Below are 21,249 nucleotides of genomic sequence, written 5' to 3'. Positions count from 1 at the left end.
GGGATTCACATCTACATTGTTACGATATGATATCCTCCCAATTAGCAATGAAATCAAAATAAGAAAAATTAACGGTCCATCCTAGGTTCCTACTCCAGTGAAATAGAAGCCCAAGAACATCTTCCACCTCCACTACGAGGAGTCTAGGGGAATCCTTAAAGATTCCATCATTTCTAGCTTTCCATATCGACCAGCAAATGGCAAAAGGGATCAGCCTCCATAGGTCTCTGCGCGACTTTCTAATTGCTGTTCCTCCCCATTGGGACAGTACATTAGAGAGAGACTTTGGACAGCACCAAGTGAGTCCCACGCCCTGGATAAAGAACGACCACAGTTTCCAGGCCTCCTCACAGTGGACAAACAAGTGGTCGATAGACTCTCCTTGACTTTTACACCTCGCGCACCAATTAGTTATCTGCATGCCTCGGTTTCTTAGCACATCCAATGTTGGGAGTTTGCCCAGAACTGCCGCCCAAATAGTAAAACTTACTCTCGGTGGTATAAGCCTCGACCACAGCCCCTTAAAGTCCATCGGCTCCCTATCAGTAGGATCAGACTCCAAGAGTCTGATGTAGCAATTCTTCACACTCAGGTCTTCCTCCTCATCCACTCTCCAAACTCTAGTGTCCGGATCCCCCTGCTTAGGTTTATGGTTATCTATTACACTCAGGAGGTTAGCCAGAATGTCAACTTCCCAATCGTTCAAATTTCTCCTCAGATGAATCTCCCAAGAGCTAGAAGTAAAGTCAAATGAATCAAACACAGTTGCCTCCTTGTGAGAGGCAATAAAGAAAATGGCCGGAAACCTGTCTTTTAGAGCAAGCTGGTGACACCATTTATCGTGCCAGAATCTTATAAACTTCCCATCCCCAACTTTCCATCTAGTAATTCTTTCGAAATCATTTGCATTGCCTGCTATACCCTTCCATACCCCGCATCCATAAGCAGATTTAATGGGGCTATGACTCCAGCCACCTTGCCGAACCCCATACTTTTCAGCAATAAGGGTCCTCCATAAAGCTTTATCTTCTTTAGCCATTCTCCAGAGCCATTTAGATAGGAGAGCTCTATTCATTTCTTTGAGACTTTTAATACCCAGACCCCCCATCTCCAAATCCCTGCAAATGAGTTTCCAGGCCACCCAGTGCATACGATTGGTTCCTTCTTTGTCATGCCATAAAAAGTCACACATCTTTTTGTCAATGATTTTAAGTACCGATCCAGGGATGCTGAATAGTGAGAGGAAATACAAAGGAAGAGCTGAGACTACTGATTTGATTAGGGTAACCTTACCACCCCTAGATAAAGTTTTAGCCTTCCAGGTAGACAATCTCTTGTTTACTCTCTCCACCACCGGATCCCATAATGCCTTACTTTTGTAGGATTGTCCCAATGGGAGACCCAAGTACTCACTGGGTAGCTGAGCCACTGGGCACCCCAACACATCAGTGTTGGCCGAGAGATTCAAACCCACTACTGCTGGATATATCATGGATTTGGAATAGTTAACTTTCAACCCAGAAGCCAACTCGAATAATATTAGGATCTCTTTAAGTTTGGCCAGCTGCTGAGCTGAATCATCAAGGAAGAAAAGGGTGTCATCAGCAAACTGAAGATGGTTCACTGCCAAACCATCTGCTTTGACCTTGAAGTCATTAATCCACTGCTTTTCTTCTGCCACCCTAAGGCAGTAGCTGAAGGATTCAGCAACAAGAAGGAATAAGAGAGGAGATAACGGGTCTCCCTGTCTAATCCCTCTTGAGCTCTGAAACGGTTTAGTTGGGGATCCATTCACCATCACAGCGAAAGAGGCCGAACTAATGCAAGAATATATCCAGGACCTCCATTTATACCCAAAGCCCATCTTTTCCATGATTTGGTATAGGTAATCCCATGCCACCCTATCATAAGCTTTCTCTATATCTACCTTAACAACCATTCCTTGGGTCCCTGACTTCCTTCTAGAATCGATTAACTCATTAGCAATTAGCACCCCATCAAGGATCTGTCTACCCTCTACGAATGCACCCTGGAAAGGGGAAATCAACTTATCCAGAACTTTCTTCAATCTAGAGGCTAAAACCTTAGCAATGATCTTATACACTCCACCTACAAGACTGATAGGCCTGAACTCGGATAAACTCAGAGCATTCTCTTTTTTAGGAATAAGAACCACAAAAGTGTGGTTTAACTTCCAATCCAATCTAGCTGTGTTGACGAACTCCTGGACAGTCTCCATGAATTCCACCCTGATTATGTCCCAACACTTAATAAAAAAACAAATGGGTAAGCCATCAGGACCTGGGGCTTTATCCCCAGCGAGAGTCTTTAACGTCTCCTTCACCTCTTCCTCTGTGATATCGGCTTCCAACATAATATTATCAATAGGGTCGATCTTTGGCAGTGCCATGTTGTCAATGGATGGTCTCCAAAAGCAGCTTTCAGTATATAGCTCACTAAAATGCTCTGTTGCTGCAGCTTTAATGTCCTTCTCCTCCGAAATCTGATTACCTTTGTGCTTTAGAGCACCAATATGATTAGCCCTTGCCCTGCATTTCATGATCTTATGGAAATAGCTCGAGTTACGATCACCTGCCTTAAGCCACTGCACCCGAGACTTCTGGCGCAGACTAATCTCTTCCATGTTGAGCAACTTATTTAGTTCAATTCTGCTGCACCTACGAGCTTCGAAGTCAGCATTAGATAGGACATTTACCTCTTCCTCTTTGTCCCATGAATCGATCTTATCCCGAACGCTTTTCAACTCAACGATGAACTTCCCATGTTTAACCTTCGTCCATACCTTCAGCTTCTCTTTAATGAAATGGATTTTATCCCACATAGCCAGTCTAGCCCCACCCTGGTTCCCAGATTCCTCCCACCACTCTCGGACCAGATCCATAAACTCCGGTTCCTTCATCCATACTTCCTCCAATCTGAATGGAGGAGGAGATGACTTGAGACTTTCATGTTTCAGTAGCACCGGCGCATGGTCCGACACAGACTTTGGTAAAATCACTTGTTCTACCAAAGGGAATTGATCTTCCCACTCGGAGTTCATCAGGAATCTATCTAATAATAAACACATAATAGGGTCAGATTGGTTATTGGACCAAGTGAATTTGGCTCCTTGTTTAGGCAAGTCTATTAGACCATGGTTGGAGATCCAGTCTTCGAAAGCGCTCATACTTTTCGTAATTTTTGTACCATTACTTTTCTCGTGCATAAATCTGACCACGTTAAAGTCTCCCCCAATACACCATGGGAGATCCCACTTACCGGCAATAAGATTAAGTTCCTCCCAAAACAAGTGTCTATTTTCTTTGATACAAGGACCATAGACACCCGAAAAGACCCACAGGAAACCACTTTTAATATTCCTTAGAACAAGATTAACAGAAAAACAACCAACAACTTGATCCACTACTGCTATATCATCAGAGTTCCACATACACAAAATACCACCTGACGCACCAACGGAAGGTAAAGCAGCCCATCCATGGTTCCCCAGACCCCAAAGAGATCTAATCAAAAGAGGATACAAACTAACAAGCTTCGTTTCCTGAATACAAACAAAAGACGCTTTAACTTCTTTAATCAAAAGCCTAACCGCACAGTGCTTAGCTGGGCTCCCTAGCCCCCTAACGTTCCAGCTAAGAAGGTTCAGGGACATGAGAAGTCTTCATCCCTTGGTGCCTTAGCAGCTGAACCCGACCTTTTCTTCTTCATAGGAACCGACAAATTCCACTCAAGGGCCTTCACTTCCCTGGGGATCCTCTTCTTTTTGAGATTGGTTCTAGAACCACCTACCTGATTTTCCTCCATAACCTCGTCAAGATTACCAGGGATTTCAACGGCCAGAGGAGGGATGATGAGAGGCTCCCCCATCCCACTATCATCGCTAGCATCTTGCCCTAGTTCAATCTTCTCGCTAACGATCAGAGCAGTCAATTTGTTTACGTCTGATAAGCCCGAGAATCCTAGGGCTTCACCTGTGGATTTTAAGTTCTCCACCAAGCTTGGTCCTGAGGGGGTGCCTGTAGCTGACCCACTTATCTCCACCTCCGGCCCACTCATAGGGTTGCCCTTAACCGAAGCAACCTCCGAGAACTTACTTGGATTTGAGGGTACCCCTCCACCCGTTACTGGGTTTCTGCCCCCCTTAGGCCCATAGACCACTTTGACCGGCTTCCTTTTCCTGCTAAAGACTAACTTTGACTTGGACCACTTAGAGGATTTGGTCACCAAATCTTTGACAGCTGCCATGATCTCCTTCTTGGAAGCCACCTGCTTGTCAACCCTGATAGTTGTGTTCGTTATACCTTCCTCTATCAAGTCAGTGCCAGCTTTCTCCTTCTCCTCACTACCCAAAGTCAAAATACCTTCTATCACTTTCTCCTTACCCTTTGTACCTTTCCTCTCCATAATCTCCTTAGTAGCAGCTATCAATAGGTCAATCCCTTTCGTACGCTCTGCTACAGGTTCATTAATGCTTACTGATTTCCTCCACACTTTGGCTTTCCCAAACATCTCATGTTTAGAAGTTGGAGCAGTTTGTTCTGTTGGTCTTCTCTTACCTGATTTAGTTGGAGTGGACTCCTCGTACAGAGTATCTGACACCTTCCTCAGCGGCGGAACAGAGTCAGACGGCAGATTAACAATCTAAAGAACACTAATCAATGAAGGGGTATTCCGACTGAATGAAATAGGTAACTAGAGGGGATATACGCTTTGCAGACAGCGGAACTTCTATTCAGTGCTTCTCGAGTTGGTAGTTCTGTCTTCACAAGTTAGAATTATTTAATCTCTTTTTTGTGTTTTGAACTTTTGACATATTAATTATTTCCGTTGTTCTGGTAACGAAGATTCACAAGTAAAGGGATGAAATGATGAATGTGACTTCATATGTTCTTTTAAACAACTTGCTGCAATTAATATATACTGACATTTTGCGATCAAATTAGATTTTAATTTCCATACACTTTTAAGGCTATGAAGACTTGTGTGCAAGAGGTCTTTTGTAGAAGTTGTAATATAATTTTCCTTGCTTGGTTTATGTTGTAGCTTCCACTTGGGAGATCAAGTCTTTAAACCAAGAATCAGCTTCAACTCCTGCAAGATGTCTTGTGACTCTAATGTTGGAGATAAGCTCTAGTGGGTGGCGTAGATGGAAGAAAGATCAGTACTCGACGTTTGAGAAGACCATTCCTTATGCCTTGTTGTGCCAAGTGGCAGGTTAGCTACGTTAATTGTTTTATTTTAATCGCTTATCTGAATTTTAATGTCTATGTTAGGTCATCCTGAATATGATTTTGCTCTTGGCCTCACTTATTTGTACATGGATAATAGTATACACTAAAAAATTCATCAATATTTATGCTTGATTAAGTCATACGGAGTCTATCCGAGTATACACTAAAAAATTCATCAATATTTATGCTTGATTAAGTCATACGGAGTCTATCCGAGACTCCGAGTATCTATTTTGTATTAGGTGTGAGGCGAAGCGAGGCAAGATGCTTGGTGCCTAGGCGAGTGGCTCACAAAAAGGCATAAGCTGCCTATTCCTTTGTACTATAATAAATAGAATGTATCCTTAATTGTACAAGTACCAATTAACTTAAAGAAGGAATGCACTTTTAAGGAGTAATAGCAAGAAGAAAACACAGAGACTAGAGCTGTGAGAGTGAGCTGTGCGGTGTAGTTTGAGTGTTCAGTTCGACTTAACTCTTCAGTTGAACATGGACTGTGAAAGAAGAAAAAACAGAAAAAGAAAAGAATAAGAAGAAACAGAGGACCGTTGAAGAAGAAGAAAAAACAGAGTGCAGCAACAATTATAAGAGAAGAAGTAGAAGATGAAGAAACCGAAAAACAACTATCACCTTTGAAGTTGGAGAACTGATTTGGGAGCTTAGATCCTTAGAGAAGTAGAAGATGGTCGTTGAAGAAGAATCTCTCTCTCTCTCTACGGGAAAAGGGAAGGGACATTTTTATCTTTTGTTTGAGGCCGGACCATAATTTCTCAATTTTTCGGCAGGCACCACCTCGTCTCTTTTCATCCCTTTAGGGTTCCCCGAGGCGAGCGAAGGCGCTCGCCTAGGCGAGCCATGTCGCTAGCTGGGGAAACCAGGGGACCAAATCATAACTCCAACACTAGTCAAAGTGCTAAGGAGGTCGTCAGCCCCTCCAAGAGTTGGATTTATGCTTTGGGCCACCTTCATTGACAGGATCCCGACGGTGGACGCTTTGAAACGGAGAGGATTTCAGATTATAAATCGATGTGTCCTCTGCAAAGAAGAGGAGGAATCAAGAGATCACATTTTCATCCATTGCAAGATCACTCACGGTATTTGGTCATACTTCGTATCTACTATGAAGATTCGGTGGTGTATGCCCTCCTCGGTGCCCCATCTTTTTGAGCAATAAGAATCTATCCCAAAGCCTAAGGCAAGAAAGGAAATCTGGAATATGGTCCCAGTGGCGATAGTCTGGAGCATATGGAAGGACAGGATTTTCTAGGATGCTAATGGTAACACTAGTCTAGATGTGGATGATGTAAAAGCGCTTATTTTCGTATGGGCGCAGTGTATACCAAAGTTTAGCCATTCGTCTTATGTTGATATAGTGTGTAATTGGGAGGCGTGGGTTTCGTGAGGATTCCACAAGCCCCCCTACCCCTTGTATAGTTTCTTTTCCCTTTAAATATTAATTCAAACTTTAAAAAAAACCAGGGGAACTCGCCTCCAAAGGAGGCGACCCCCTTCAAAACCTAGCGCGTTGAGCGCCTAGGTGCTCCTTTAATAACATATTCGGGTATTCACGTTGTCGTGCTGTCTTATTGAATGTGACAAATTACCTAGTATAATGCTGGTTTAGGTGTTTGATTAGGCTTGTCAATAGAACGTTGTTGGACTGGATTATCCACAAGTTTTTGACTTTTGAAATACATCCTTATCCAAACTATTTGGATTTGTATTTTATTTGATAATCAGATATCAGATGCCATTTGACCCTTAATCTAACTATTTTGCACATGAGCGGCAGAGATCTTGATCAAAATCTTAGATCTTTAGGTGCTGATTGAGCAATTATAGGATTCATCTCAAAGTTATTCAATTAAGAAGCATTTATCTGAAATTGCTGTCAACAGCGTGGGCTCATAGTAATTGTATACTATTGATATGTGGTTATTACGTCTTATATTTCAGGAAATGAATAATAAGTGAATCATTTAAAGTAAATAGTTAAGTGATATGAATTAGTTGAAACTATCCGCCGATCAAATCATCAAAAGATTCATCAATTTTTTACACTTCAACTCCTTATGTAAGGTTTGCACGCAGTTTCCTAAGTTACGTATTAAGTGGGATTCACACACAAGTTTGCACGGGCTTGCATAATTTGCTGAAGGCTAAAAAAAAATATCTACATGTGTTTTTAAGCAAGCAATAGGAAATTGGCTTTTAGGCTGAAATTTCCAATTGTTGAATATAGTTAATCGGAAAATGATAAAAACAAGAAGTTTATATTTAAATTGCTTACAGTAAAAGATTACCATTATTTTTGTTAGAATCCATCGGTTATTAGAATCCATCGGTTATTTAGCGAAAAATATCGGTTCTAATTATGATCGATCTTTTCAAATGACACATGTAAAGTAACAGACAGACCAACGATAAAGCAGGTGGAGAACCGTAATGAGGAAACAATTGTTATTTCGTTGCAATGATGTCTTGAAACACCTGTTGTTGGAGTTGCTTACTTGAGCTTTTTTTGTTGGGGAAATATACATTTTTGTACATAAGCAATTCTTGCACCATTTTGACATGTTTGTTTAACCGTGGGTAAACAACTAATTCTAGGCATCCTATTGTACCTTTCGTGAATTACTGAAGCTAATATGCCTTTCTTAATTGTTTTTTTTAATATTAGCTTGTTTGTGGTGGTTCATTCCATTGCTCAGGACTTAGAGAGTACTTCGAAGCAAATCCAGCTATCACATCTACATCTTCCACAACCATTGTCCGTTCAGAAACATCTCAATATTTTAGCGCTAATGGAGAATTTGAAGTTCCAGATTTTAGCGATGAGTTTTATGATGCTATTGCTGATGATGATTCATCTGACGACGATGCGGATACTGATAGCGATGTAGAGGTCGATAAGAAGGTTGTGGTACTAACACTTTTTATGCCACTTATTGTGTGCAAAGTTAAAATTTTTGTGCAAAAATGTTTAGGCCATTGTTTATAATGTGGTCGTGTTATTTTCTTTTCATTAGGAGGGACATATTAAGCTAAAGAATGTTTCATGGGCAATTGCAAGATTGGCTTTGAAGCGAAGTTCAGGTGATCCTTCCGTCTAATTAGCATGTTAATAACCCAATGTCCTATCTATGAATTGATAAAAAATGTTAGTTGTTACGTAACATCTTTCTTGCCGTGGTCACTATGTTACTGGTTCTTCCTATTGTTTTGCTTCCTGTGATCAAAATTCTTCATTTTTGTTTTTCATTTGTCCAAATTTCACAACTACTTTAAGGGCATTGCTTCACAACGACAATCATATTAGTTTCGTCGTCAGTCCTTAGTACGTAGTAGATAGCTTAGAGACAACTTATTAGAAGTTTAGAAGAACCCCTTGAGTTTGAAGAGAGAAAAACATCTGAAATGCAAGACAAAGAAAAATACTGGTATTAAAATGAAGTAGAATATGTAGACTCTATAGAAGCTCATTAACTAATACGGACAATCAACTAAAAGCAATTAAAATAATTAAGCCGGACTGCGTAATTAAATGATGCATATAAGAGAACAAAACACTCATTTCATAGGGATAGGGTAACTTCTAAGTCCTAAATCTACAGCTTCCTAATTTTGGTTCTAATTGTAATCTAGGCTTCATCCTTTACTACTTCAGATAAAATAGCAATTCAATGTAAAAAAATGTTTTCTGCCTCAAGCAGTTTGCTTCGAGAAAGCGATGTGCTGTCTTTAGGTGCACACATCAATGCTCAAGCCGTACACCAATTCTTACGTAAGAAGAAAATGAAACTATACTTTTGGAGAAAGATATAACAGAATGTAGTTTATTAGAACCGCGTAAATGGCCATGTCATGCATACCCGAGATCATCAACACATTAACATAAACAACTAATATCAAAGCAGTGCAAAACCCGTACATACTATCCCATAAGGAGATGATATCTCAATGGCAATATAGGGTTGTCTTAGATATTTAGGTTCCAAATAAAGGTTAAGAAAAAGTCCGATTCAGCTACTAAAGTAGGGAAGATAAGTCAATATAAGATTAAGATGGATAGGATATCTGGAATTAAATGGAAAAAAAAGGACAATGGAAAACTTTTGTTTAGGGTTTAGTTACTTGACACATAGAGAGAAAAGTTAGAAATAACTTTGACACCAACAATCATCTTCATCAATTAGAATAAGCATCTAAATACATCATAATAATACTGGCTTCACACAGAAAACCGCTTCTCGGGATCACTCCAAGTGGCTTCACATCTAAATTAAGAAATCGCTTCAAAACTCTCAAGCTTCCACTATATATATATATATATATGTGTGTGTGTGTGTGTGTGTGTGTGTGTGTGTGTGTATATATGTATATTATATATACACAACATAACCACACATAACTATTACCCCGTTTACACATGACTCTCACTGTCTCAGACATGAAAACAAGTAACTAGCCGTAAAACAACAACAAATATATCTGCAAATAACTCCCTGATCTAATCAGTAAGTGATGAGCTGAAAAAAGATGTGGGTTGTAAATAATTGGTGGATTACCAAGCCTTAGTATACAGATTCTGAGGGTAGTTAATTTAGAGTGGATAGTTAATTGATGTGGGTACTGGGTAGTATAACCTTGTTTAACTACTTTGATTGGGACCGATCATTGGTATCAGAGCATTGTTCATATGGCTACTAATAAAGAGAGGATTGAAAATTTGGAGGCTTCATTTGGGGGACTACAAGACAACTTCAATCAAGTCGAACTTAGTATAACCAATAAGCTTATACAAGATCCGAACACCATATATGTGGGACATAGAGTCCATGCTTCTTCTCAACTACAACACTACTCTGTTCTTCCGGAGGTGGACTCCCGCATGCAATGCTATCTCTCAAAATCCGAACATCATGTGTTAAGTTGTTCAGAATCCCCTTTCACCTTTGGAAAGTGAAAATCTTATTAACCCTTGTAGAGGAAGCAGGCGACTTGCTAGAGATTGATGACGAAACTAGAAATTTCAACAATCTTTGGTATGCTAAGGTGAAAGTTCAATGCAAGCCAACATGATTCATGCCGGAAAAGCATATTCTAGTCATGTATGGCGAAACTTTTCATGTTTCATCGGAGACGGAGGTCGTTTCTGACAAAAGACACTATATTTGACAACTGGAGAATCCGCCGGAGAAAGTAGATGCAAAGTTGCCGGCCGATACTTTCCCGTTGTTGAAAAACCTATCTGACACTATAAGGAAAGCTCAGAGTTAGTACAACCTACCAGGGATGGCGTTGCTGGTATAGGTCAATGGTCGACTAAGGGTAACATTCATACTTGGTCGTCAGCAGAAATGAGCAGAGCTACAAGGGGTATTCGTATTCGTGAAAGATCTGAGAGCAACAAGGATAAACAGGTGGACAACAGATGTCGGCAGCGGAGAGGTGACAGCTGGAGGTGCATCATCAGAGAAGGTAGACGGTGGCTGAGGAGAGTTGACAACAGATGTCGTGGCATCAGAGAAAGGCCAAGACGTGCCATCACGTGGTGATATCATGAATACATTGAAGGACCCGACGGAAGACAAGTGTAAGTGAGCCAAGTCAAAACAAGTTTTTTAAGTGAAGAAGGGTGGTAAAGAAGGTTTATGGCCCAAAAAAGAAGTGGGCTGGAAACTTGACCCAGGAGGGTGTCCCTAGTGGAAATCTTATTACTCATACCCAAGGCAAAGGACTGGAGGGCCCAGTCGCAGTTCAAGCCCAACCGGTGTTGACTGATAAGGCAGCAGATGGCCCAGCAGAGATTCCAGACCAAGCTGACAAGCTGGAAAGTTTACTAAGGACAGGTGGCGAGCTAGGGTTTGCTGGAGGCATAAGGATAGAATTCTTGCCCTAATTTAGGAAGAGAACAGGTGGCGAGCTAGGGTCAATGTTGGCGCTGGCAGGTGGTACGGTTGTTGTGGCTTCCGTGAACGTCATATCAGAGAGCTTTTTCAACGCCGGGAAAGTATCCGTCGGCATGTTTGCACCTACTTTCTCTAGTGGGTTTTCTAGTTGCCAAATATAGTTCCTTTTGTCTGAACCCACTTTCGTCATCGAGGAGACATGGTAGGTTTTTCCAAGCACCATCAGGATTTGCTTTTCCGGCATAAAACCCGCTGGTTTGCGTTGGACTTTCACCTTAGCATACCAGAGGTTATTGAAGCTACTTGTTTCTTCGTCTATCTCTATCAACTCCCCTGCTTCCTCTAGCAAAGCTGCTAGGATTTTGACATTCCAGAGGTGGAAAGGAATACCATAAATCTTAATAGAGATTATGTTTGGATCCTGAGAAGTGGCCTTGCATGAGGGATTCCACTTCCGAAAGAACAAGGTAGTATTGTAGTTGGGGAGAAGAATAGATTCAATGTCCCACAGTATATTTGTATTCTCCTTAGTTCTCAAGATGGCGAACCCTCTTCAAAAAGGTAAGATATCAAATTTGGGAGAGCTTAGGATATTATCCACCGTGTTGCGAACCCCGTCCAGTCATCGATGGGAGGGTGCAGTTCTAGCATCACTGTTTGATTCCAGTTTATCTCTCCGTGGTTTGAGACTGCCATTTTTGAGACAGAGGAAGAAGATGCTTCTGCAGTGTTGTTTGATATTCCATTATATAGAGGTTTAAGATGATGGGTATACCCATATCTCTTAGAGTCTGCTCCTGGGTTGATTAGAAAGGAATCTTTTACTCTTATTTGTGGTTGTTGGCCCGCCGGTTGAGTGATCCAAGGTTTATCTTTATGATTTTCTTTCCATGCATCGGGAATCGTTTTCTTGGGAGTATAGGAGATCTTTGGGAATGACTTTCTTTCCATTGGTTTTCCATGCCCGCCACTCCAGCACTCTTCTCTGGCGGTATGACTCCAGGTGTCTTGAAGTTGCCAAAAGCCTTTAAGTGTCCTATCATCTCTTTCCAGCCATGAAGAAAGTTGCCCGCTGAAAAACACACTGATTTACCTCTATTGTTTCCTTCGCCAACCTTGTGAGCCCAAATGAACTCACCACGATCATTATGCATGCTTTCCCATAACCATTATGAGTTAGCATCAGGAAACCTACTCATTTTCTTCACGAGCGGGTAGTTAATTAGTAATAGTGGGTAGTCACTTTGTTAGTTTAGGTGTTCTTGTGGTAGTTGGTTTATTTTCTTCCTATTATATAAACTAAAATGCAAAAGGAGAAAAGAAAATGAAATGTGGTTTATTCTAGCCCTAAATAGAATTTTATTTGCAAACTTGTTTCACTGCTTTGACTGGGACCAATTAGTAAGTGGTCCAAAAGTTGTCTGCATCATTTCCTGTGTCCGGGAAAATCTTGCCTCGGGAAAAAATAAACTTGCACTATAGCTCCAGCAAGTTCGAATTGACTTTCTCCTGGTCTGTTTTTGTTATTCATGTTCAATTTGAAGTAAGTTGGAGCTTCCACTTGATAAGATAATTTTGGTATCCTTCATATCTGGTAGCAACAACATCTGCGTCCAAGATATCCTGTAAGTTCTACTCAGATTCCGCTCGAAGGGCTGAAAGGTGAAAGTGGTAAAGGTTGTGAAGCGTTTGTGTATTAGGTAACATATTTAGAGTAGATGAGAAGCAAGGTTTCCATTAGCAAAAGGGTCCCTAGGTGAAGTTGTTGGAACTTTAAAAGGCAAAAGATATGGTGAAAGAAGTAAAAGATAATCATTATAATTGTGTTTATATTACTATCCCACTGAAAACTGCTCACACTTAAGATGTAAATCAACAACTGCTTTATATTTTCCGTTATTCATGGACCATGGTAATGCGGTTCCTGATCTCAAAATGCTATTCGTGAATCTGGTGCATTTTTAGGCAAATGCAGTATGGATTCCCTACTCCTAGTATGTTTACTTACAAGACACAACAACAAGTTTCCTAGACTTAGATTGATAACTTCAAATTAACCATAAGTTTGTAATCCGTATGTAGATGAAAACTGTAGTCTAGTATCCATCATGTGCCGAAGTGTTTTCAAGAAATAACTTATGAACCTGACATCTCTAAACACTACACCATGGAGATGAAAAGATAGTTTAACAATATTAACAGCATATGAAGTGTTGGCACAAGGAATGAGTCTCATCCATATTAGGGGAAGGAAGAGAAGGAATAACACACGACTGAAATTATTGACCGTGAATTCTACCACTACGAGTGCAGATGCAAACTTTTCCTTTTTTGAATATGAAAGAAAGCAAAAACAAACTTGTAGTACACTTACGCAAAGAAGTTAAACAATGCCTATATGCTAAATTTAAGTCATGAACCCTAAACTCACCTTGCTCTGATGCCGAAAGTGATACAGCTTAAATGGCTACACCATGCATATCCGGGATCAAGTAACATATTAACATAAACAACCAAAATTAAAACAGTGCTAAACTCACATAAATATTTAGAGTATCGCCAAAGAACATATGCGATCCAACACGAATTACACTCCTACAATAATGTTCTTACTAAACAATAATCACAAATCACAGGATCAATACTAACTCAAAGGGATGAATATACGGTTGTCTTAGATATTTAGGTTACAAATAAGGGTTAATAAGTCTGAAACAGCAACTAAATTTTAATATTTTCTTTTGTTTTTTAAGTAATGTAGCTTTTGATTAATATATTGCAAAATATTTTTAGGACATGTTCAAATGAACACCATATAATTTATGTAAAGGCTAGAAGTACATTGAAGTGGTAAGCATTTATTGCCATAGGAAACTATCCAACCCAATGTTTTTCTGGATGCAGCTCCAAATGCAGATAATGAACTTGATGCCAATAGTTCTCCTATCAATGTTAGTGAAAGTCAGGTTCATGGGACTATGCGAGAAGGGAAAGATGACACTGATACTAATTGTTGGACGTCTCCTGGGGGAGAGGGGTTCATGATAAGAGGAAAGACTTATCTTAAGGATTCATCGAAGGTATATATGTTTCTAAACATGGTGACAAAGTTAGTTTGTTTAATCCTTTGCTTTATGCCTCCTTTTCTTTTCATATTTGGTTACTTATACTTCCAAACAAGTATATGGTAATAATGTAGCCTACGACTCCATAAGAGACTGGGTCTCCATAAAGTTCCCCGGATACAAAACTAATTATTAGCGACCAAGATATTTTAGTAGCACTTTCCTTCTAGGACTTTGCAATTCCTTAAAAATAAGATGTCTTATGCTTTGAAATGGCACCAAAGTTTGGGTATGTAGGAGTTTGCTCTTGATTTATTGATTTATGCTGTGTTTCTCCTGTGTTTCGTCTTTGGTAGGCTTGCTCAAATCTCGTATCACGTTGAAAATGATTAGTAGGTACCCACCCGGACATGGTAAATTAAGGTGGATGAGATGGCATTTCCTTAGATGGGTCCTGGAGAGGTGGATGAACAGTAAAGTTTTGTGGGTAATATGATGATGAAGGCTCTTGTGTTGTAAAGGGAAGGAAGGAAGGACTGGGCAATGATTGAGTTGGGAATAAGGTGGGGTAGAGAAAGTGGTGTGTATGGTTTCCATAAGTAGTCGTTTGGGTGGTCTTGTGGTCAGTAAGGCTGAGTGGTTTGGGAATATTTGGTTAAAAGTTCATAAGATTTGGAGGGTTGGCATTATGTGTGCCCGGGGTTGCATGTATTGTGTATGGTGTGATCGAACGTAAGGTGTGGTGGTGGCTTAGAGGTCAATGGCTTTGATGTGGTTGTGGCTAGAGTTATCATTGGTGGATTTTGTCGAGTGGTGTGGGATAGCTGAGTGGTGGTGATAGTGTGTTATGCTATCCGATAATAAAGAATGATTGTTGGGGGTACGAAAGTGGTTGTTGGGGGTGCTGGGCGAGTTTAATGGTTGTAGTGGGTTGGGCTGGTGAGGGGGTTGATTAACCAATTGAGATAATGGTGGTTTAGTCGAGCGTTTGGGGGTTTTGGGAAGCAGCTGATAGGCTAGAGGTGCGAAGTAGCTGGGTAGCTCATAGAGTGATGTTTATTACTTGAAGCTCCTCCCTCATTTTGGTGAAGGCTGAAATCTTTCATTATTTAATTGGGCACACGTTGCCTATGCTCTGAGAATCTGAGGAAAATCGACTTATTGCCTTGAAACAACTGAATCGCCTTGAGGCACGCCTCTAGGCATACGCCTAAACTGAACTTGCAAGTGATCATGATTAAGACGAGTTAGCAGCTAGAAATTTTGACATTGTCATCAGAAAGAAGTTTTGAACCTTTTTATTACATTTTCCTCGTGACCAGTATTTGGGCTTGAGCTATATAAGAGGAAATTCACATAAAATTTCCAATGGGAAACTGTAGTACTGTACCCCCTCAATTCTCACATCCCTCCATACAGAGTATTACATTACTAATATTTAGCACTACTTGCTTAGGAATTCTATTCCTTTTGGATCCGGATTTATGTTGCTATTTCTATTTTTCTTGAATGAATTGTAATGATTAAAACTGTTTCCAAGATTTATGTTCCTATATTAATTAGGAAACCAATATGGAAATTTACTTTTTCTTAATACAAGGCCTAATCACAACATGTAAAATTCACTTTTCAGTTTGGAGTTATTGAGTTAAGAGTAAAATAAAAGTGTCAAACTTTTGTACTTTCAGATAATGGGAGGAGATCCCCTTTTGAAGCTCTTAGCAGTTGATTGGTTCAAGTCAGATGCTAACATGGATAGAGTTGCATTGCATCCTAAATCTCTAGTTCAGGTAAAATAATACATGTCCACTATATCATATATAGACCATTTTGCTCTTATTTGGCAGACTTTTTTTGCGACTTCTGCTACCTATACAGATCCCTGTTATCCATTTATTCATGTTCCAACATTCCTGGAGTCAAATTAATTAGTGAAATTTGGGTGTTTGTCATTCCTAGAACCTCATAGATCTACCCATTCAAAAGATCAACCCAAGTAGTTGGGTAAAAGTCGTGTCTAGCTATAATCTCGAAGTACAGACCTGTAGGTAGTTAGAATTACCCAATTTATTTTTTGAAACTGATATCTGTACATGTACGTATTCTGATTTTACTGGTACAGACCCTCCCAAAGCATCAGTGTCATAACATTAAAATAATTTTCTGAGCCCTGTGGCTGTGGGCTATAGGCTAGGAAGCAGAAAATAAATTCAACATACTCTAGGTCTCTGAATCATGATTAGGTATTTGAAAACTTCATCTTTTCCAAAATCCAGCATTCTGTTTCATTTAAGTGCACATAGCTATTCCAGAACTCTGGTGAAGTTGAGAAATATGTCCCAAGAGATTCGGCCTCTTATGTATGATCAAAATTTGGTAGAGGAAATAACAAAACTTGAATTTTATAGGGAATAGATATTGGAGCAAAGATATAGTTAGCTCTTAAATGAAACCAAATATAGGAACATGCTGCCGTGGTATCTGCCATGAGCCACTTTGTGGCAATGGTTACCCGCGGAAAAAACTAAAAAAAGTCTGAACTGACTTGGAAGCATCCATTCTAGGTAAAAATGCCTGAAGATTCACAATTTTAACATTAAATTACGTAATTGAGGGTACATGAGTTCATAACCTCTTCTTTTGATTTCAGTCGGAAACTGGGAAAAAGCTCCCTTTCGTGCTGGTCATTAATCTCCAGGTATGCAGTTCACCCTTATGAAATCTCAAATTTCTGAAGAACACCAAAAATCATGGCTGTTGCCCGACCGAAAAGGAAGAGAAACTGCGGGGACAGAAACGATATTCCACTTGTGTTATAATTTGGTTAAATACTATAGCTATTTTGGACGATCTTTATTTCTTGCGTCATATTATCTGACCGATTAGGTGAAAATGTTATTTGTTATTTTATCTAGGTTCCCGCAAAGCCAAATTATAGCATGGTTTTGTATTATGGTGCTGATAGGCCCACAAAGAAGGATTCTTTATTGGGTAGATTTGTCGATGGCAGTGACATGTTCCGTGATGCAAGATTCAAATTGATTCCAAGTGTTGTGGAGGTACAAATTAGGTTAGAGAGAGAGATGAAACTCTGTTTCTCTCTCTTTATATATATATGTATATTTTCTTGTCATGTGTTTGTCATTACCTACAAGTCGACAATGATATGCAGGGATATTGGATGGTGAAGCGAGCAGTTGGGACAAAGGCCTGCTTACTAGGCAAAGCAGTTGCATGTAGATATTTTAGACAAGATAATTTTCTTGAGGTAAATGATAACATATATCTGGTGTCATTTAGATTATTGTTTCCTACGATAGATTTCTTGCAGAAAAAAAGGTCCATGTCTTGCATTAAATATGACTAATGGTGTGGCATATATGAAGTCTAAAACTTCATCCAAAACTTGGAAACCTGTGACTTTAAAACTCCAAATCAAACTTCTTTTAGCCATGTCTCATCCTTATCCCATAATAATTCATTCTTCGGGAATATGCCTGTACATCCCAATTTACCCACTTATACACCTAGAACCATTTCTTGTGAATCTCATCTTGTTCCTGCTGCTCATTATATTACTTAGATCTATGTATTGCTGACTATTGAACATGCACACACCTTTCTAATTTACCTGTGTTACCCACAATGACTTCAGTGGCGATACTATGAGATTTAATGTGTGCATCTTGTGCGTAGTTGTACATAATTGTACCAGGATTTCTCTAAGTTATGGTATTTTATGTAAAACAAAATCCCACTCAATTTAGGACATAAAATTATTGAACTATGAAAATTATTTTATGGAAATATATAAATTGGTATATCCCCATAGTGCTTTTGTAGGTTGCAGTGTTGGATATAGATATCAACTGGTGTAAACTTTCAAAGGTTGATAAACAAATAATTTTAAGATGGTTCATAACGTTAGCATGCTATGTTGTTAAAGGAGTCGAGGCACCTAGTGAATTGGTGAACAAGGGGATTCTTTTTCTTTTAGTTTTTCTGAAAATACTAAGGCTCTTTTCTCTCTCTCACTCATCTTGATAGTAATTTTTTTCTCGAGAAGATAGGCTTGTTGAGTTCCCCACTCAATTGCTACTTTTTGACCTATTGGTCTACCCATCTAGCCACGTTATCAGCTACTTTATTAGTGAAGAATCAGTTGTCATTCAAATTTATATTGTTGGAAAGTGTATTTTGAGGTTTAGGCGTTTGACTTTTAAGCTAAGAAGATTTTGAGGCTATGACTTGAAATATTTTAACCCCTACCCTATAACTTTTTTTTCTCTTTAAATGGGAAACCAAGAGCTTTCTGTCCATTTATCATGATCTTGTCTTGGTTTCTTAGTTCGTTTGTTGTACAAGTAACTAAAGGGAACGAGTGCAGATTGATGTGGATATTGGCTCATCGTCTGTAGCAAGGAGCATCATCAGCTTAGTCCTTGGATACGTCACAAACCTTGTTGTTGACCTTGCAATTCTTATTGAGGTATTTGTTTCTGTTACTTTATTATTTACTTGACCAAATGCTCTCCTCTGTCATTAGACATTAGCTAGAATGGTCTTTCAATCTTATATTGCACAATTGCAATTTTAATTAGTTGAACAATTATTATTTTCTGAGTGGCAATTGAAATCATTCGACCTGATACTAATTTCACTTAAACACTCAAGTTGAAGCTTAATGCAGACGTTTACACATTAATAATCCCTAGTTTTCGAACTAGAGCAAATGCGTATTTACTAAATTAAAAATTTCTTATTAAGTTAAGTTTTCACTATAACTTTACTAAAAGCTTTTTTTAATCTCTAAACACTACTCACATTAATAGAAAATGAACCAAGGCCTACTTATAGAGTGTATGACTTTCTTTTATTCTACATCTTTGACTCAATCCGGGAGACCACAAAAAGAACAACAATCACAATGCCTTTAATAAAAGACAAAATGTCTGGCTTCTAGGTTTAGGTATTACATTATAAACTTAAAGATGCTTCATAAGAAAATTTGTTTTATGATGAATATTTGGAAGGGGTTTGGCCAAAACTTACAGTCCAGCACTGTATGTGGACCAAAAGTGCGAGAAATACTCCTTTTGGATAACAGCTCCTTTTACTGTATGTTACAATTAAAAATGAACCATGAATGATGCAGCCTGGCCTAGTATATATAGGAGTCGTAGTTGTCCAATTTTTAGGAATATTTTGCCAAATGTAGCTATTCCCATCTTCATTTTTATAAACACCCGATTGATGTTAATAGGTGATTGTTTTATGATGATTTTGTACCTACACGTTTTGCAGGCGAAAGAAGAGAGTGAGCTTCCTGAGTACATTCTTGGAACAGTTCGACTAAACCGTGTCAAACTTGACTCTGCTGTTCCTTTTGAGACTTGATACAGAACAAGGTCACTTGTTCGCGGCATCTACCTTTTTCAAATTTGTCCAAGTCTCTCATCTGTGGCATGATCTTGGGAGTGTAAAATTGGTAGTGGATGAGACCTCTTGGAGACTAATATGGTTTCCAAGTCCCGAAGAAAATGATTATGAAGCCATTTCTATCTATTCTCCATCCTTTCTTCCGCCGTAGGAACTCTATATTCTATGTACCTTCTGCCAGACTTTTGACTTGTCATGTTCTATGATTATATTATAGGAGGTACTTTCATGTTATAATGTACTTAGACTTCGACTTCATCTTAAAATGTGTTGTTGGTTGTGGCAAGTTTTGTTGAGAAAGAGATGTACATGCTCTGGTAGTAATATATAATTGAACTTGCCCCCTGTTTTTAATTGTTGGATTGATTACCTTTCTTGTTGAATTCTGTAAGAAATCAATTATATCTGTGTGACCAAACTATCCCTCAGAAGCCCAAATTGAACTTTTCTTGTCTCTTCTTTCATCTATCGAATTACTTTATCTTGTTCAACAAAAAAAAGTTACTTTATATTCGGCATTTTATGGTTTCCCTCTATCCTCATCTTAAAAAATCTAGGTATTGTGTTGTATCCTATTTTCATGAGAAATTTTATTCATCCCTCCATTTTGGTTCCTCCCCAAGCCTTCCGCCGATGTGGCGACATGTCACTTGAGTGTGGAGCTATTGGGGAGAGAATGGTGAGAAAATATACTAGTGATAGGTTGCCACATCGCAGAGGGCAAGGGGAGGGACCAAAATGGAGGGATGAATAGAATGCGTTCTCTTTTCTTTCATCTTCTCACTATATCCATTATTGTTCAGAGGTTATTTTTAACATAGTCATCATCTGTTGGAACCCAATCCGTAAGTTCGACCACCTAATTCGACGATAACTTCGCTCGGCAAATTATATAGGAAAATAATTAATAATGTTATGATCGGGTCGAGGATTGTATACTCTCTCCTTAAGACGTTATTAGTCCTGTAAGTGGTGCTAGGCCAGGTTGTTTATGCGAATCGTCTCCCAAGATAAAACTGTCTTACCTTTTTGAAGCGTAGCACTTTGATCTTCAAGAAACTTCGAATAGAATAGTTCGAGAACTCTCTCAGTTACTTAGACTTTTAATACAAACTCTAAAATCAAAAAGTTTATTAATTCATGCGCGCCTAAAATGAAAACTGATTGTATTCATAGAGGGCGATTGGTAAGGGGAAGTGGATATTGTCGTCGGAGCTGTATTACAAAATCATTTTTTTGTACTACAACTCCCTATACCAATTTTGGTATTAGGAGCTATTTTTTTTTTTAAATTAAATGCTGAAATATGGAGGATTAAAAAAATAATCACACAATTTAAAAATATAAAAATTTTAATAGTAATTTTTATTTTCTTTTATATTGTTTTTTAAAATAAAAATTTTAATAGTAATTTTTATTTTCTTTTATATTGTTTTTTAAACCCTAATATTTGAACAGTAATACTTCTCTTTTCTTCTCCACAATCAAGTTACACAACAACCATTACCAATAAACAACTAGGTAACGTATATACATGATATTTTCTTCAACAAAAGTTTGTCAAACCCCCCCCCCCCCCCC

General features: G+C 38.9%; 1 protein-coding gene across 2 annotated transcripts in view; it reads left to right on the top strand.

Annotated features, from left to right (window-relative positions):
* The window catches only part of LOC147530993 (ENHANCED DISEASE RESISTANCE protein (DUF1336)), a 43,708-nt gene extending 23,686 nt beyond the window's left edge, over positions 1 to 20,022 (top strand). For both annotated transcript variants that reach the window (XM_086647000.1, XM_086647001.1), the window contains exons 13-22: positions 5,065 to 5,235; positions 7,964 to 8,169; positions 8,282 to 8,348; positions 14,069 to 14,244; positions 15,918 to 16,019; positions 16,880 to 16,927; positions 17,145 to 17,288; positions 17,402 to 17,497; positions 18,617 to 18,718; positions 19,534 to 20,022. In XM_086647000.1, coding sequence (XP_086503126.1) covers positions 5,065 to 5,235; positions 7,964 to 8,169; positions 8,282 to 8,348; positions 14,069 to 14,244; positions 15,918 to 16,019; positions 16,880 to 16,927; positions 17,145 to 17,288; positions 17,402 to 17,497; positions 18,617 to 18,718; positions 19,534 to 19,626 — 1,205 coding nt within the window. In that variant the 3' untranslated portion in view covers positions 19,627 to 20,022. The remainder of the gene's footprint in view (positions 1 to 5,064; positions 5,236 to 7,963; positions 8,170 to 8,281; positions 8,349 to 14,068; positions 14,245 to 15,917; positions 16,020 to 16,879; positions 16,928 to 17,144; positions 17,289 to 17,401; positions 17,498 to 18,616; positions 18,719 to 19,533) is intronic.
* Positions 20,023 to 21,249: the final 1,227 nt, after the last annotated feature.

The sequence above is a fragment of the Eschscholzia californica genome, unplaced genomic scaffold, assembly GCF_041429995.1.
Source record: "Eschscholzia californica isolate CP2 unplaced genomic scaffold, dmEscCali1.0.p SCAF_6, whole genome shotgun sequence".
NCBI lineage: Eukaryota > Viridiplantae > Streptophyta > Magnoliopsida > Ranunculales > Papaveraceae > Eschscholzia > Eschscholzia californica.
Note: the sequence above shows the minus strand (reverse complement) of the source record. Positions and strands in the feature narration are given on the sequence as shown.